This window comes from Micropterus dolomieu, linkage group LG23 (assembly GCF_021292245.1).
Source record: "Micropterus dolomieu isolate WLL.071019.BEF.003 ecotype Adirondacks linkage group LG23, ASM2129224v1, whole genome shotgun sequence".
NCBI classification, from domain to species: domain Eukaryota; kingdom Metazoa; phylum Chordata; class Actinopteri; order Centrarchiformes; family Centrarchidae; genus Micropterus; species Micropterus dolomieu.
The window spans coordinates 27,348,186-27,364,990 of NC_060172.1; the positions used below are offsets into that span (position 1 = coordinate 27,348,186).

Consider the following 16,805-nt stretch of genomic DNA (forward strand, 5'->3'; position numbering starts at 1 on the left):
TGTTTTCACACTCCGCTGCATTCTAGATAGGATAACAGTTAAGTGATAAATGCTATGGAGATAAAAGTGGTAATAAAGTAAATTTAGAACCTGAAATTCAAAATAGTTCATCGTATTTTGTATGGGTGGTGAAGCAATACCACTCATCTCACCAGCACTTTGCAGCACTGGCAATACTACATTAAAGGCCTTATGGTCTTCTGGTTATTTGTGCTTTAAAAGGTTTGGAAGTAGGTCGGAGAAAATATGTATGGCACCTGTGGCTACATTCATCTGTGCTGAGTATCGCTGTAATTCTTGCCATTAATTCACATCCCTAGTGGTCTACATTTTTGGAACTGGTGCTGTCCATGTGTGCAGCCCAGATGTGATACACTGGGGTGCAAAATAATACCTGTCTTCCTCTCTACCTATCTGTTTACCTGAAGTTAAAATTTGACTTCTCTTAAACAATTCACTCTGCGGGTGCCCTGCAAAAGGTTTTCATACACATTATTTCAGTTAATTCTCTACACAGTATCTTAGGAAAGAATAGTATGTAGGGCATCTGTGAATAATTTGTTAGGCAATTCAAATAGTATGAATGGTGTGAAATTAAATTGCAATTTGATTTTCAGGTTAAGGTTTCCTTTCACAGTCCAAACACATGCAGGTCGGCTGTACTGAAACATCCATGTGTAGGCCCTGTGATGAACTGGTAACCTATCAAATGTGTTTTGCTTAGCTCAGTACACGCTGGGCTGGAATCTAGTCCAACATGACCCTGAACAGAGACAGGCCGGTCTAGAAAAATCAATGAATTAACTGTGCATGTTGTTAAGATTATCTACACACACTCACTAGCCACTTTATTAGGTAGGGTTGGAGCCCCTTTTGCCTTCAGAACGGCTTTAATTCTTCGTGGCATACTTTCAACAAAGTGTTGGAAACATTCCTCAGAGACTTTGGTCCATATTGACATGATAGCATCATGCTTTTGCTGCAGATTGGCTGCACCCAACCCTAACCCTAACCTTCCTGATGCGAATCTCCTGTTCCACCACATCCCAAAGGTGCTCGTTGGATTGAGATCTGGTGACTGTGGAGGCCATTGGAGTACATTGAACTCACTGTTATGTTCAAGAAACCAGTTTGAAATGATTTGAGCTTTGTGACATGGTGCATTATCCTGCTGGAAGTAGCCATCAGAGGATGGGTACACGGTGGTCATAAAGGGATGGACATGGTCAGCAACAATTTTCAGGTAGGCTGCTGCATTTAAACGGTGCTCAGTTGGTACTAAGGGGCCCAAACTGTGCCAAGAAAATGTCCCCCACACCATTGCACCAGCACCACCAGCCTGTACCGTTGATACAAGGCAGGATGGATCCATGCTTTCATGTTGTTTACACCAAATTCTGAACCTACCATCTGAATGCCGCAGCTAAAATCGAGACTCATCAGACCAGGCAACATTTTTCCAATCTTCTATTGTCCAATTTCGGGTGTGAATTATAGCCTCTGTTTCCTGTTGTAAGCTGACAGGAGTGGCACCTGGTGTAGTCTTCTGCTGCTGTAGCCCATCTGCTTCAAGGTTTGACGTGTTGCGTGTTCAGAGATGGTATTCTGCATACCTTGGTTGTAACGAATGGTTATTTGAGTTACTGTTGCCTTTCTTGAACTTCAGCAAGTTATCTTGACCACGTCTACATGCCTAAATGCATTGACTTGCTGCAATGTGATTGGCTGATTAGCAAGCAATTGAACAGGTGTACCCAATAAAGTGGCCGGAGTGGATATACAGTATGTTAGAGGGGGAAGAGATTTTACTGAATACCAACCCTTTTTGTTAGGTGGCAACAAGAGTGTGTAGCCTTTAAGTGTACTAATGTCAATCACAGACAAAACAACAGCACATAAAAACTTTCCCCTCTCCACAGTAAAGTAGTAGTACAGGCTTTATCAGATGATGATTTGTGGTCTTGAAGAGGTATGCAATAAAGCACTCCATTATACATCATCAGTGCATTTTTGCAGTGCATTTATTTCTGCCTCCTTCACCATCAGAGAACGTTTTTTGTTTGCATAGATCCAGACTAGTAGACAGCAGCGTATTGATCCACTAAATGTGTTTCACTACTGAGTACTGTCTGTTTCACTATTGAGTACTGGATTAGACTATTAAAAATGGAGATTGTCAGAGACGGGTGCAAGCCGCTCAAGCATATTTTAACCAGATTATGTGGATTTGCTCAATCCTGTCTAGATTTGGTGAGCATTAAAGTCTATTTGAAATCAGTTTGAAGGTATCTATTTGCATTATCAGACTTTCCAGCATGAATCTTAAAAGTAGTCTCCCTTTATCTCCCTTTATATTAATACATGTAATGTTGGTTTAGTCTAGTATTTGGAGGCCATTTCCCTGCTTAAGGCTGTAGATGGCAACAGTCAATTCAAGCTTTGGCATGCAGTGGCATTTTAAGCAGAAGGTGTTCTCTGGTGCCCTCTTCCTGTGCTTTCAGGCCTGGAGTATGTGATGGTTAGCAGTGTGTCACCCTGTGTGAGAAAATTATTATCATTATCAGTGCAAACCTTTGCCATTATTACACCTGTCATTTTCAATGTGATATTTAGGAATAGATTCCAAAGCTCTGATATACTTAGGCCATGTCAGAGTAACTTTGTCCACCACACAAGTTTAGCTGTGTGCAAATGTTCAAGTCATTTTAGTCACAAAGTACAGTCAAAAATATTGCAGTTACAGAAAAAAACATGAAGGAACAACAGTTATTTTCCCAGCTGTACCCAGATATGTTTTGGTTAAAAGTAGTTTGTGCTACTTAATCAGTCTTCACTTCTAACAATTGTTGTTTTGTTTGTTAAAAGCATGTTGCAATTACAGTTGCAACAATATCAGTCAAAGTGTGGGACAAAATATGGGTGCTTGACCCATTTGTATGAGTGAGTCAGATCAGCAGAGATGATACCTTGGCTGGAGCCCATGCACAATGGGGCCATGAGTCTTAACACATAGCTGGAAGGATAGAGTGAAGAGCTCTTGGTCAAGTGTCCAGTAATGTGCTGCTCCAGCAGAAGTCAGAGGCAGGACTGATGCGTCATTTGTTTTATTTTGTGACTGGGCTGTGTGAAAAGATAAAAACAGTACTTGTATTGCCTCAGAACTCACTGTGATTTAGAGACACACCCTGGACAGATTATTGCATCTGCAAAGTTTGTGATTTTATGCACAGACAACATCTGTCCTTGTTGCCTATATATTACATCAGTAATATCTTGTTTTGATGAGGCAAACACTGCTGTAGATTAGAGAGAATTTATGTCTTGATTATTGTAAAATTTATATATAGAAGTGTAGACATGAATAAAGAACATGCTTCACATTCACAGGGGAACCAGTGACTGAAGCATGCTGATGCTGTGCCCAGACTGATGGAATACTATGATGGAGTTAAGTGCAGTGTGATTTAGGCTCCATCTTGAGTGACGCCTGTGGCAGGTTTGTTTTTATGTGTGGCTGCCCTTGCCATAGGGTCACTGCTGCACTGGTTTGAGCTGGCCACTCTGTGTCGGCTGTTTTAGATGACTGCATGGACGCTGGAATCCAGCAAAAATAAATACTGTATATTTGAGCAAAATGTCTGTCTAAAAACTGATAGAAAGGTTTAGGTTTTGTAATCTTTAATACTGCCAGAATCATGTTTGTATACTTGAATCTTTTAGACAATTGGTACCACATGAATGGACAAACATGCACAGACTTGCTCAAGGACAATGCAGCTGCCTCTACAATCACAACCCCATCCTGTTGCCCTATAAAAACAATTACCCATACTAATAAAATGCATATTTGAATAAAGAATGTACTGTGGTGTTTTCTTTTTTTGGTATGCCTAACATGGCTTCCATTGACTATTCATTATGTTGGTATGTAAAATAAGCATAGTTTTGTGTGGGGACAGTACCTCAAATTTAGTTTAGATCTGGCACTTCATCAAATTGCTGTTGCTATGGAAACACAATTTTCAGGGTCTCTGAGTCTTATGCAACAAATCCAAAATGGTTCCTGTAACCAAGCAGGTGAACATTTAGAATGCATCATTTCTGAGTATCTGTTGTGACAGTCAAGTATGTGACAGGTCATTTCCAGTAGTCAAGCTCAAACACTAGGAGGTTAATGGCTGTTTTTCCCCATACTAAAGTATGTACTCACATATGCTTTAATATAATTTTGCCTTCATTAACATGACGCTTTCCTGTTCCCATCAGCATGTCAGAACGATTGATAATCAACAAACCCACGCACAGTTTCGCATTCTGCTAAGCACTAAGCACCTATCAGTTGAGGATCATACCACTGTGTGCCAGTAACGTCAAGGTTAAGGCACATAGGTCCTCGGGCAGTTTGAAGAGATGGAACAATTGGGGATCTGCTTTTTAATCTGCTTTTAAAAATATGTATTATATAGATAATTTTTTTTTTTTTTTACAAAATGTTCCTTTGTTCTCTTTTATTTTTATCTGAAAATGCTTTGATATACTTTTGCTGGTATCTATATTAAAGATATCTTCTGCTTTTTTTAATTGGCATCTGTTAACAGATGTGTTGTTTAGAAAACATAATAAGCATGTTCATTATTTTTATTCTATTTATTATTATTTATTATATTTAGTGGTCAAGCTGACTCGGCATAGATTATTAAAATGAGCCAATATGGCTCTCCTCCATTAGATGCATTCACCCAGTGATCTATTCTGCTCCAGGCTATCAGGACAGCCTTACCCTGCCAGATGTTGTGACCGACTTTGCTTGTCTGTTTTAGACGGATTTCCCAGACTCCTGTAGCTTCAGCCAAAAATAATGTAGCGTCATCTCACTGTGAAATGCTGGTACTGATTCTTTATGTTTGTGGTTTTGTTGCTAATACCAAGACATAGTTTACAGCTACTGTTCCTTGTTCCTCTACTAAAAGCTATATGTGTTTCGTATTCACTGGTATCCTTCCGGTTTCCATTTTGGTACATGAAGCAATGGCTGCTAATGATGGTTGTTACCTTTAGGCTTTACCCCAAAATTTTACACAAGAGAGCTGTTGTTACTGACCTAGTAATCCCTCTTTAGTCTCATTTTTATAACTCACTTGCTCCTTTAATATGCTCCCATAACAATTCCTGTTTTAGAGATAAACATAAACATACATAACAAAGCAATATTTTCCAAAACTATGTAGCAACCTGGGCATATTTTACGGAGTCTGAAAGACTACAAATAAATCAGGTAATTCCAACGCATTCATGCTTCTTTATGCATTTTTCAAATTTGTACATCATCCTATGATGGTATTTTTTCCAACATAAAATTCATACAAAATTGTATAACAAAGAAACATTCAGTTGGCCTTGTTATTCTTTATCACCTTTTTTGTTTGTGTGAGATCATGGTGTAATTTGAAAGTGGTAAAAATGCTACTACAAGATGCTGTTAAAGTTTGCCACCTTGGCAATGAGTTTTCAAGATGCCATTGTGTTGCATTTTAATGAAAGCAGTGGGAAATGCAGTCCAAGGCTCTGCTCTAAAATGCTTTAATTGAGATGTAGGTTAGGTCAACAAACAGCAATGATACACAGAAAGAATAACAGAGATCAGGTTCCCAATCGAGCAAAGAACAAAAGAAACAATTACACACTGGCAAGAGCCAATAAATGGGAAGTGAAAAATGATCTTACATATTTTATCAAATGCGTTCAATCAGCTCTCACTCAGGGCAGGAGCAGTCACTCGCCTCTGCAGAAAGAAGCATTTTGTGAAATTAGTGACTGAAGCAGCTGTGTTACCAAAATGCAGCATCTCCCAAATGCCTTTGACATCCGTCACAAACAACCCAGGGAGAAGATCGGGGATAGGTCTGGCCTACAACATTAAAACAAGTCAATTCAAAACCATATAGTGGATCCCTAATTCATTAAGAAGAAGTATCTCAATAATGCCTCAGGCCCAGGGATGAGGAGCAGTGTCTTTTACATCCTGGGAATTTACATGAATCTGGAAGGTGGACCAGCTAACCATACTACACATCCATCCATCCATGTTCACTTAAGAGACTAGGACCTATGTAAGGATGCTTTGGGTGTGATACAATGAACACCCTGGTCAGGCTGCCATGTAACACATATACCACATGTAGGTACATCTATAGACAAGCACAATCTTCAAAGCAAACTCTGGGGCAACATCAATGTAAACATTTGCTTCTGTCTCCCATATTTAATCATGTGTTTTACTTAAGTTTGAACTACCAACAGCAGAGCTGGAAAGCTAATTCCTAGAAATTCAGTTTGCACAATTAGTGAAAAAGGGAAATTCTTGCATTTCTTGCAAATATAATGAGCCCTAAAAATAGAAAACACTTCTAATTGTATGCTGGATCTTCCCTACAAAGACAAATAGCCTACTCCTGCATCATGTGCATGCTGATTAATACATCCTCAAAATGTATTTATTTTATATTAGGCAATATTCATTACACTATCAGCCTTCTTTTTTCCGTGCTCATATGAATCATGTTTCTTTTCGGGATATAGGCTTTTCTATAGAGATGAAATGAGACCTCTGCTTTATGGGGTCCACCACAGGCATCTTAAATACGATTATGTGACCTGACAGTCTGAGGTCTACCACTGACAGTGATCCCTGTGGAGGGAAGGTTGTGATTGTCAGTGCGATGCTTCCTCTGTGCTGCGTCTTGCCCAAATGCTCGCCATGCGGTAGGTTGCGCCACAGAATCGCTACTGGCAAATTAACCATCCTTGCGACTCCAGTACAGACAAAGGAAGACAAACATAAGCCAGTCCCCAACCATGTGTCTATATCTTCCATTTTGGGGGAGGTGGTGATGTTGAATGTTCTGCTGATCATCCTTGACCTTGCATTTATAAGCAACAGTGAGTCTTGAAAAATTTAACACCGGTAAATTGAATGTTTAAGCCATCTTCGTGTAATATTTTCCACTTCAGTAGTTCCACCGTGTATTTTTCAGTCATGTGTTGCACAGCAATTCTGATTCAGGGAATGAAAGACTGGTGTTGCTGAAGACATACATCTTCATATGGCTGGGGGGGGTTTTTGTGGTCTGCCATCCTTAATTCTGGAGGTGCCGTCTATTAGCTCCCAGACCCTAACCCGACATCGCAATGGTGGGATGAGAGGAGAGAAATGGGTGGGTAGGGAGGAGGGGAGCTGCGCCACAGCGGAGAGGAGAGAGCTGGAGTACGCGCTAGGGTGGGATACTGTCCCTCCAAGGTGAAGACAACTACAATAACTTACATAACTTCCGGTTACCGTTGTCAAAGTAAAATCCCTATACAATAATGAAAGTGCATGCTGCGCTGCTGAATTTTCATTAAAACACAAACACTCAGTTATCCCTGGTACCTCGTTCATTATAATTGCCTACAAACTAAACAAATGCAGCGTTAGCGTTTGTTCATTATGCATGATGGCAAAACAGTCAAACACTTGAAGAAATTTTTATTTAGGAGTTGATGAAAATCCTCCCAGCCCTTTATTTCAACACTTTGCCTAATTAAAACACTCAATGGCCCTTTCCAATTTTGGGCTTTCTTTATGCGCTTCTCATTTTCTTCTTTCTAGAAGAGATAGCTGAATTTGGTGGAGAAAAAAAGAGACGCTTTAAATAATTTTATTTTGAAGGAGAGACACTTCTTTTCCGTTTAGGGGGGACGCATTTCGACAACCTTGACGAATCTCACAGCTCCAGCGGCAGGGAAACACACCCGTCAGCATCGCGCACTGGAGACAAAAAAGCGCATCACGGACAAAGGAAATATGGGTGCGCTGGAGAGGATTCACCTCAGCCGGGTAACACAATGGATGAGCCGCTTCTGTTTCATTTACCGGGAGACCAATTAGCCCACCTTAATGAGGTGCTGGGATGCAAGATACTGCAAGCTAAAAAGGCGGAAGGCTGCGTTTAATCCGTCTGCGGATCCTATGAGCTTGCAATGGCTGTGGCGGGGATATGCAACTGGATAGGGAATAATGTGCCTTTTTATTTTGTGATATTTTCCTTATTTTGTGGCCTTTCATTTGGACAGTTACAATATTCTATTACGGAAGAACTAGAAAATGGGGCACTGGTCGGCGATCTGGCGCATGACTTGGGGCTGGATATTCGAAAGCTCGCCACTCGAAAAATTAAGGTAACGTCCGGCAGCACTAAGCGCTATGTGATTGTCAACCCCAAAAATGGGAAATTGCTTGTCAATGAAAGGATCGACAGGGAGGCACTGTGTGATTTATCCAGCACCTGCATGATTAATCTGGATGTGCTGGTCGAAAACCCCACTGAGGTGCACCATGTCAATGTGGAGATTGTGGATGCCAATGATAATGCGCCGCAGTTCCCTAGAGACGAGTATCAACTGGAAATCACAGAAGCTGCTTTGCCAGGGTCTCGTTACCCAATTGAAAACGCTCAAGATCCAGACATTGGGTCCAATTCAGTTCGTATTTATCAACTTAGCACAAACGACCATTTCGCGCTGGTATCCAACAAACCCTCCCTAAACACAAAGCACATCGAGCTTGTGCTCAAAAAGCCCCTTGATCGTGAGCAGACGCCTTACCACCAATTAATTCTAAGTGCTGTGGATGGTGGGACGCCAGAGAAAACAGGCACGGCCAAAATCAATGTCCGGGTCCTGGACTCAAATGACAATGTTCCCATGTTCGACAGCTCAGTGTACAAGGTGAAACTGTTGGAAAATTCGCCCAAAGACACCCTGGTAATTAAACTGAATGCAACTGATCCGGATGAGGGCACAAATGGAGAGGTTTATTACTCTTTCAGCAGCTACACTCCAGAGAGAGTGAGGCAGATGTTCAGCATGGACACTAATACAGGAGAAATAAGAGTGAGGAGCAACGTTGACTATGAAGAGACCAACTCCTATGAGATGTACATCCAGGCAATGGACAAGGGCCCTGGCGCCGTGGCCGCACACTGTAAGGTAGTGGTAGAGGTGGTGGATGTGAATGACAACGTCCCTCAGATAGTGCTGTCATCTCTGTCTAGCCCTGTTAGGGAGGATGCCCGTGCAGACACCGTTGTGGCCCTCATTAGCGTTACTGATCGAGACTCTGGCGCTAACAAGCAGGTGAGTCTAGAGATCCCAGCAGGCCTTCCTTTCAAGATCAAGTCTTTCAGAAATTATTACACTCTGGTTACCTCAGCCTTCCTGGACCGCGAGACCACTGATGCCTACAATGTCACTCTGAGTGCCACAGATGGAGGAAACCCTCCCCTTTCCTCCCAGAAGACCATACAGGTGGATGTGGCTGATGTTAATGACAACCCGCCGCGGTTTGAACAGACGTCTTATACCGTCTATGTGGCTGAGAACAATGCCCCCGGAGCCTCTTTGTGCACTGTAAAAGCTCAAGACGCAGACATCAAAGAGAACGCACGCATCACCTACACAGTGCTCAATGACAACAACCATGGCATCCCTGTCACCTCGTATGTGTCTGTGAAGGCCGATACAGGGGAGGCGTATGCCCTGCGAGCCTTTGACTATGAGTCACTGAGAGAGTTTCACTTCCAGGTCAAAGCCCAAGATGGGGGCATTCCACCACTGAGCCGCGTTGCCACTGTCTACATCTACATAATGGATCAGAATGACCATGCACCACTGATAGTCAACCCTCCCGGCAATGGCACACGCTCTTTGGAAACGGTACAAAAGAACGCAGAGCCCGGTGCCTTGGTGACCAAAGTGGTGGCATACGATGCAGACGCTGGTCCAAATGCCTGGATGGTGTACGTGCTGGAGACGGCCACTGACCTGGACTTGTTCAAGGTGCACGAACACACTGGTGAGATCAGGACCACTCGAAGGATCCTGGAGGACAACTCCACCTCCTTTACTCTAACCGTTGTAGTGAAGGACCACGGGCAGCCTACTCTTTCCTCCACCGCCACCATCAACGTGGCTGTCATGGAGGTGCCGCCCAAAGTGGTCCCTGACCCCAAGAGGATCATCCGGCCTCACAGCACACTGCTATTCTCCAACGTCACCCTCTACTTGATTGTGGCTTTGAGTGCCACCACTTTTGTTTTCCTAGTCACTGTGGTGGTGCTGGCCATCGTCCGCTGTCACGCCTACTGCACCCAGCCTGGCTCCTGTTCCCCTTGCTGTGTGTCACAGAAGCCCCCTCCAGATGGTGGGAGCAGCAGCGTAAGTGCTGGCGGGGGAGGCAGTGCTGCAGCCGGGGCACAACCTAATAACAATGTGGTGCTTCGGAGAGACCTTAAAGTGGAGCCTCACTACATCGAAGTGCGCGGGAATGGCTCCCTAACAAAGACATACTGCTACAAGACCTGCCTGACAGCCACCTCTGGCAGTGACACTTTCATGTTCTACAACACAGGACGCCCCATCAGTGGCACCTGGGGCAGCGGTGCTGACCGCTTCTTCACGAGTGGAAGTGGATTTGTACGCAGACTGAGTATGCCTGATGCCTCGCTGCAGCTCTGCCCAGAGGTGTGTCATTCATTTTTTTCTGTTTGTCCTTTGTCTGCATAACTGGAAGTACATGGATCATTATGTTTACATATTAGTGGCTTTTAATGAAATTTAATTTAGTTCCAAACAATATAAGACCCTTTGAAGTACATACTCAACAGGACTTTTCATTAAGGTTATTACTACAGTATGCATTGTTGCCATAATTGTGTGTTATTTTGTTGCTGCAGGGAATGATATTCCTGTATGTCAAGTTTGATCCCCTCCAGCAGTGGATTCAATCCTTGCAGGCCTCCTTCTCTTTGTTCATTTCCCACTTGTACTGTGCAGCCAGTTCAGCCAAGCTCAGCACTCACACTGCATTAGTGTCAGGCCTGATGCTTTTCAGGGTCCTGTGTTATTTCTGATGATTCAGAGATTTGTTTTTCAGTTTGAGGTTGTCATCACATCTACACTAAGAACAGGTCACAAAGTCTTCCCCACTTGCTCATTCTCTCTGCAAGTGTATGTGTGTGTGAGTAAGACTGTTACACTGGAGGTTAATTGACTTGATCATAGGCCCTACGAGACTAGTGGTTGTTGCCTCTGACTATGGGAGAGAGATACATTTACCTAGTAATGATACTGTGATGAGACTAGGTATTGTTGGTAGGTTTTATCATGAAACAGCTCAGAAATACAAGTTTCTGAACTTGAGTGTGAATGAATGTGTTTACTTGCTAGACCATATGCATGTTACAGATTATTTGATTGCTCAGGCAATGTGTCAACAATCCCAGATTTATGTGAAATATTGCAACAAGAAAAAAACCGTCACACCTGAAATACTATTAATGTAGAGGTAACAATTCAAAAGTATTGCTATTTGCTTGGTATGATTCCAATCAAGAAGACCTGTATAACGTCTTTCTTTGCCAAACATGAACCATTTGTGTAGCCCTTAAATGTTGAAATACCCTTTAGTCGTAGATTTAATGGTATTGACTCTAGCAGATATTTCTAACGTAGCTATGTTCTGCTTTTAAGCTAGTGAGGTTAGAGAGATCAGTGGTTCAAATACTGGAATAATATATTTTTTAATGTCAGATTGTTGAGGCAAAGCTTCTAAGATTAAGATGTTATATCTGGATACATACACAATCAAATGCCATTATTAATGGTCCATTAGTTATAAGAAAATCTCTTACCAAGACTAGTATAGCAGTGTAAATTAAATTAACCTCCAGCATCTGTTCCCCAGCCCTGCAAATTAGATTTACTCAAAGAAGCTGGGTCTACCAGCACAAAATACTCCCCTCTGAATTGAACTGAGGAACATAATGTGCCATCTTTATCTGGGACACTTGCTACTGCCTGAGCGGGTTTGTGTCTTAAACACAGCTTTTCTTATTCAGTGCACTTGAGGTCCAATGCTAAATCCCACATGATGCTGACAGATTTTAGCATTAGCTGTAACACAGATGTTCACATTCACTTGTTACAGTGCATGTGAACAGTACCTACTCACGAGGAAAATAATAATGAGAGAGTCAGGCATAAATAATGGCCATGAAAGATTAGCTCATTAAAAATATGATTTTTTTCACCCTAAGATTCATATGGTTCTTCGAACTTAAAGGCACAACCATCAGGAAAATGTGGCGATCATCACAGGCAAATGAAAAGCATTTGTCCTGGCAGTATGTTATAATTTCACCAGTTTTTTTGTGTATGTGTTCTTGGAAACATCACAATATCATATTGTTTATGAGGTTTTTAGTGCAAACATGTTCTACCAAATATATATATACTGTAGTTTCAATTTGATAACAAGCAAGGCTTTGGAGATATCCATTCATCTGAATCAGAATCAAGTAAATCTCCAAAGCAAGAAAATGGAAGGTACAATCACTTCGAAACTATGAAATGATCATTTGTGATATATTATTTATAATTTATCCCACACCTTGTCTTACACTAATTCCTACACATTCCTACCACATTTATGACCACACTGGGCAAAAACAGACCCAGAGTATAGGATGTGGTTGCCATGGTGATGATGGCTCCTGCTAATTGGTTTTCAAAGGCAATAATTTAACCAGAGGACTGCTGGGAGTTTCAGGCACTCAGCACCAGGTTCACTAGGAGCAGAGAGATTTACCTCAGTGACACACATCAGCCTATACAAACACCCCAGCAGTCAGGGAAAGGACATAACTCTCCCAGCTCTCACATTTATAGAGACATGGTGTGTGGGACTGTCCAAAGAGTCATCAACATGGCTTTCAGTCACCACCCTTTTTAAAGTACTTCAGTGTCTCTGTGTGTGCATATCAATATGTGTGCCTGTGTGTGTGTGTGTGTGTGTGTGTGTGTGTGTGTGTGTGTGTGTGTGTGCTTGCAATGGGGACACAACTGCAGTGTTCCTATCATGTCAAGAGCTGGGATGTGTATCATGATTAATTGATGAGACCGTGGCCCTGCCTGGCTCTGCACTGTATGAGATCAAACTAAACTCTCTCTTCCCCCCCTTTCTCTTCTCTTTCTTCCCCTCCTCTCTCTCTCTGTCTCTCTCTCTCTCTCTCTCTCTCTCTCTCTTTCGCTCTACCTCTTGCTCGCTCAGCCAAAAGCCCCGAATGCTGACTGGCGATATTCTGCATCTTTGAGGGCAGGGGTGCAGAGGTAAGCACTTTGCATCTTTAACTGTTTTGCAACTTGTGATCATCTAGAAAAAGTTACACCTATTTGTCCTGCTCACACTGTCTACACCCAGTCTGTTCTGCTGCTACAGTAGCCTTTCACAATGCTCTTTACCACAGCTGCAATGTATGGTATCTCTAAGCAAAATATTTATTGACGCATCAGACCTGCTCCTCAAAATGACCTCTATTAAAAAAAAGACACTGCAACATAACACTGCAGATCAGAATGTGCCATTATCAGAAATGACCAGTAGTGTCCCCAGAGCATGTTTGAACCTCAACCCCATCCTCTTGCTTTGGGAAAAGCTTTGCACAGCTCCCATAAGTGGAAGCATAGCACTCCTCCTCTGCAGTGTAATACTATATAGGTCATCTACATTCTGAGCGTCGCTTCCCCCTGTTATGTGAAGGACAAATGAGCTTACTATGACCTTTCTCAGATTATCAGATGCGCACATGCATTTGTGTCTGCACGTACAACGACCCTTTCTATGTGTATTTAGACATTTTTGTCCAGAGATGAGGGAAGAACTTGTAAAAACAGACAATTGAGGACACTTTGGACCCCAGTGATATTTTTTAATTCACTTGGTGTGCTTGCATGCACTCTGTTTATCCAGATTCAGAAGGTTAGCTTGACCAAATCCCAACAATAGATTGATCTAAAGATCAATAGATACAGTAGATATGGTTACACAATATGCTTAATGTGCAATAATTGTTACACTGAAACAACAAATAATTAGGTTGTTAGAAGCATTTTTGGACAAATGGGTTCAGGTTTCTCCCAACATTAATAATCAGGTTTCTGAGATTTGGGTTAAAAGATTATCTTGGGTAATTTTAAACTACACTGCAAAACACAGTGAAGTATTTTAGAGTCCCTTGTCTGGGTAGAGAAGTGTTATACATGTAGGCATTCTGATTAGCTACCTACTGACAAAATAGGGAATACTGAAATTAAACGGATTAAACAATAATGGTATAAAATGGTCATTTTTTGCATCTTAGGTGACAAAAGTTGTATTAAACCATGCAATAAAGTGCTTTTGTAATGCCATGTGATGAAAGCAGGAACACCAGGGACTAAAGAGTTTTACCTCCACATATCATTTGTACAGAATTTTCATAATTTCAAACAGTTAGCAATGCTAACTGCTCAGTTGTGTTCTGTCTAAGTCTGATTTAATTGGATATTAGTATTCATTTCTGTGGTGTGCAGGGTATCATAATGTGGTGTCACTGTAACATGACATGAATTAACATGAATCATCATTGCAATTTGCTGCTGCCATATCTGAAATGGCAGTGTCTGTAACACACATAGACACAGAGAGGCTCATATTAACTCTTAACCCCAACACACGCGTGCTGTAATGTATCACACCACACACAGCATGAAGCACAAACCATTACTGACCCACATTCCTGGTGTAGTCAGTGAGTGTAGAAAACACCAGCCATCCCTGTTGGTGTCATATTCTCCCACATTAAACCAGCACCTTTGCTTATGTAAAAGCTTAAAAGCCCACACTGCTCAGAATGCACATGGCCATTTTATATTCATGACAAATCCCAATTCAACATAACAAGTGTGTTGCAGTTTGAGATAGATGCTGGGTGTGCTGCATTGCAGAGGCCCCAGTCAGCCTGGGTCCTCTTATACAGAAAGTTCTATTATTCATTATGAATGTATGGGGGGAAACATCTCAGCCTAGGTTGGAAACTGCATGCTTTGTATGTTTATTATAGCATTATAAGAGTTTATACATTTAAAGACACATTTTTATAGGTCATATTTCCCCAGTACTATAATGTTTCTGACGGAACTCTTGAGATGTTCATTGGTATTTGCAAAGATTATGGTGATTCCTGACTGCCCTGATTCAAACAGCTATCTTCTGTTTCCTTTTGCTTTTGTAAAGCATTGCAATATTTACAAAAACAAATGTATACAACCAGTATTCACCTTATGTGCTTATTAACTTTCTTGCCAGAATTAGATGAGAAGATTGACACTGTACCACTCACGTGTCTCGTCAGTTAAGTTACAGCAACCAGCCAGTTATTTTAGCTGAGTATAAAGGCTGGAAAAAGAGGGAAACAGCTGACAAAATACACATTCCAGCACCTCAATAAAGCTCATTTGAACATGTTTTATTTCTTTTGTTTAAGCCATTCAAAAACTGAGCTGTTGAAATTAGCCTCTACTGGTTGCCCGACAACTTCGCTGTGACAACAAGACTTCAGGAAGTCTCATATTTTTTGACCTTTGGACAGAAGCAGGCTATTATATACTGAGAAGTATAAATAAAATACATTTTTAAATTTTAAACTTTAATTTTAAACTTTTGTGGCTAATTGACAGTCAACCTTAACAGTGAAAGTAGTTGTTTATACATTGCTATGTCTCAGTGCGATACATACGCACCAGCTAAACAGAAGAGTAGAGCTTAGAAAAATAGACCCTCCGGGCTATCACTTCTATTGAAAAAGAAAAAATAGAAAACCATCTGAGATGTCAAGACCTCCACTTTGGTGCCATCCTGAGATCCTTGTGGTGTGAGTTAAAAAAAAAACTTTTTTATTTGGGTGTGTTAGAGTGTCCTACTTTTTATACATATAATTATTAAAATATAACTATGTAGCAAGATAAGCTGAAAATACTTACAGCATGCCATTAATGATATTAAATATGTTATGTATCTCAATTAAATATGTAAATAAATGTCATTTTAAGTATGTTGACATATGAAAAAACAACAAAAGAGGTGCATTAAAACACACATACATATGTATTGTGTATTTGTTGCTTGCCATATAGATGAATGCTGTATTTGATGCCTGATGTGGTTCTTTCAAAAAACTGAACCTGCACCATACCATGGTGTTGAGCGAGACATATGTTGCTTATATTTATAATTTTGTCTTCTTTTCCTTGCTTCCAACCAGTCCACTGACAACAACGTATCGAAAAATGTCTAAATGTATACAGGTGCTGGTCATATAATTAGAATATTATCAAAAAGTTGATTTATTTCAGTAATTTCATTCAAAAAGTGAAACTTGTATAATGCATACATTCATTCCACACAGACTGATATATGTAAAGTGTTCATTCCTTTTAATTTTGATGATTATAACTGACAACTAATGAAAACCCCAAAATCAGTATCTCAGAAAATTAGAATATTGTGAAAAGGTTCAATATTGAAGACGCCTGGTGCCACACTCTAATCAGCTAATTAACTCAAAACACCTGCAAAGGCCTTTAAATGGTCTCTCAGTCTAGTTCTGTAGGCTACACAATCATGGGGAAGACTGCTGACTTGACAGCTGTCCAAAAGACGACCATTGACACCTTGCACAAGGAGGGCAAGACACAAAAGGTCATTGCTAAAGAGGCTGGCTGTTCACAGAGCTCTGTGTGTGTTGGTCCACTGTGTTTCTGAGGTCCAAGGTCAACGCAGCCGTCTACCAGGAAGTTTTAGAGCACTTCATGCTTCCTGCTGCTGACCAACTTTATGGAGATGCAGATTTCATTTTCCAACCGGACTTGGCACCTGCACACAGTGCCAA

General features: G+C 41.2%; 1 protein-coding gene across 1 annotated transcript in view; it reads left to right on the top strand.

The window, feature by feature from the left end:
• The first annotated feature begins 7,806 nt into the window (after nt 1-7,806).
• LOC123963717 (protocadherin alpha-C2-like) overlaps nt 7,807-16,805 on the top strand; it is a 21,817-nt gene continuing 12,818 nt past the window's right edge. Inside the window, exons 1-2 of the mRNA XM_046040732.1 lie at nt 7,807-10,560; nt 13,148-13,206. Coding sequence (XP_045896688.1) covers nt 8,020-10,560; nt 13,148-13,206 — 2,600 coding nt within the window. The 5' untranslated portion in view covers nt 7,807-8,019. The remainder of the gene's footprint in view (nt 10,561-13,147; nt 13,207-16,805) is intronic.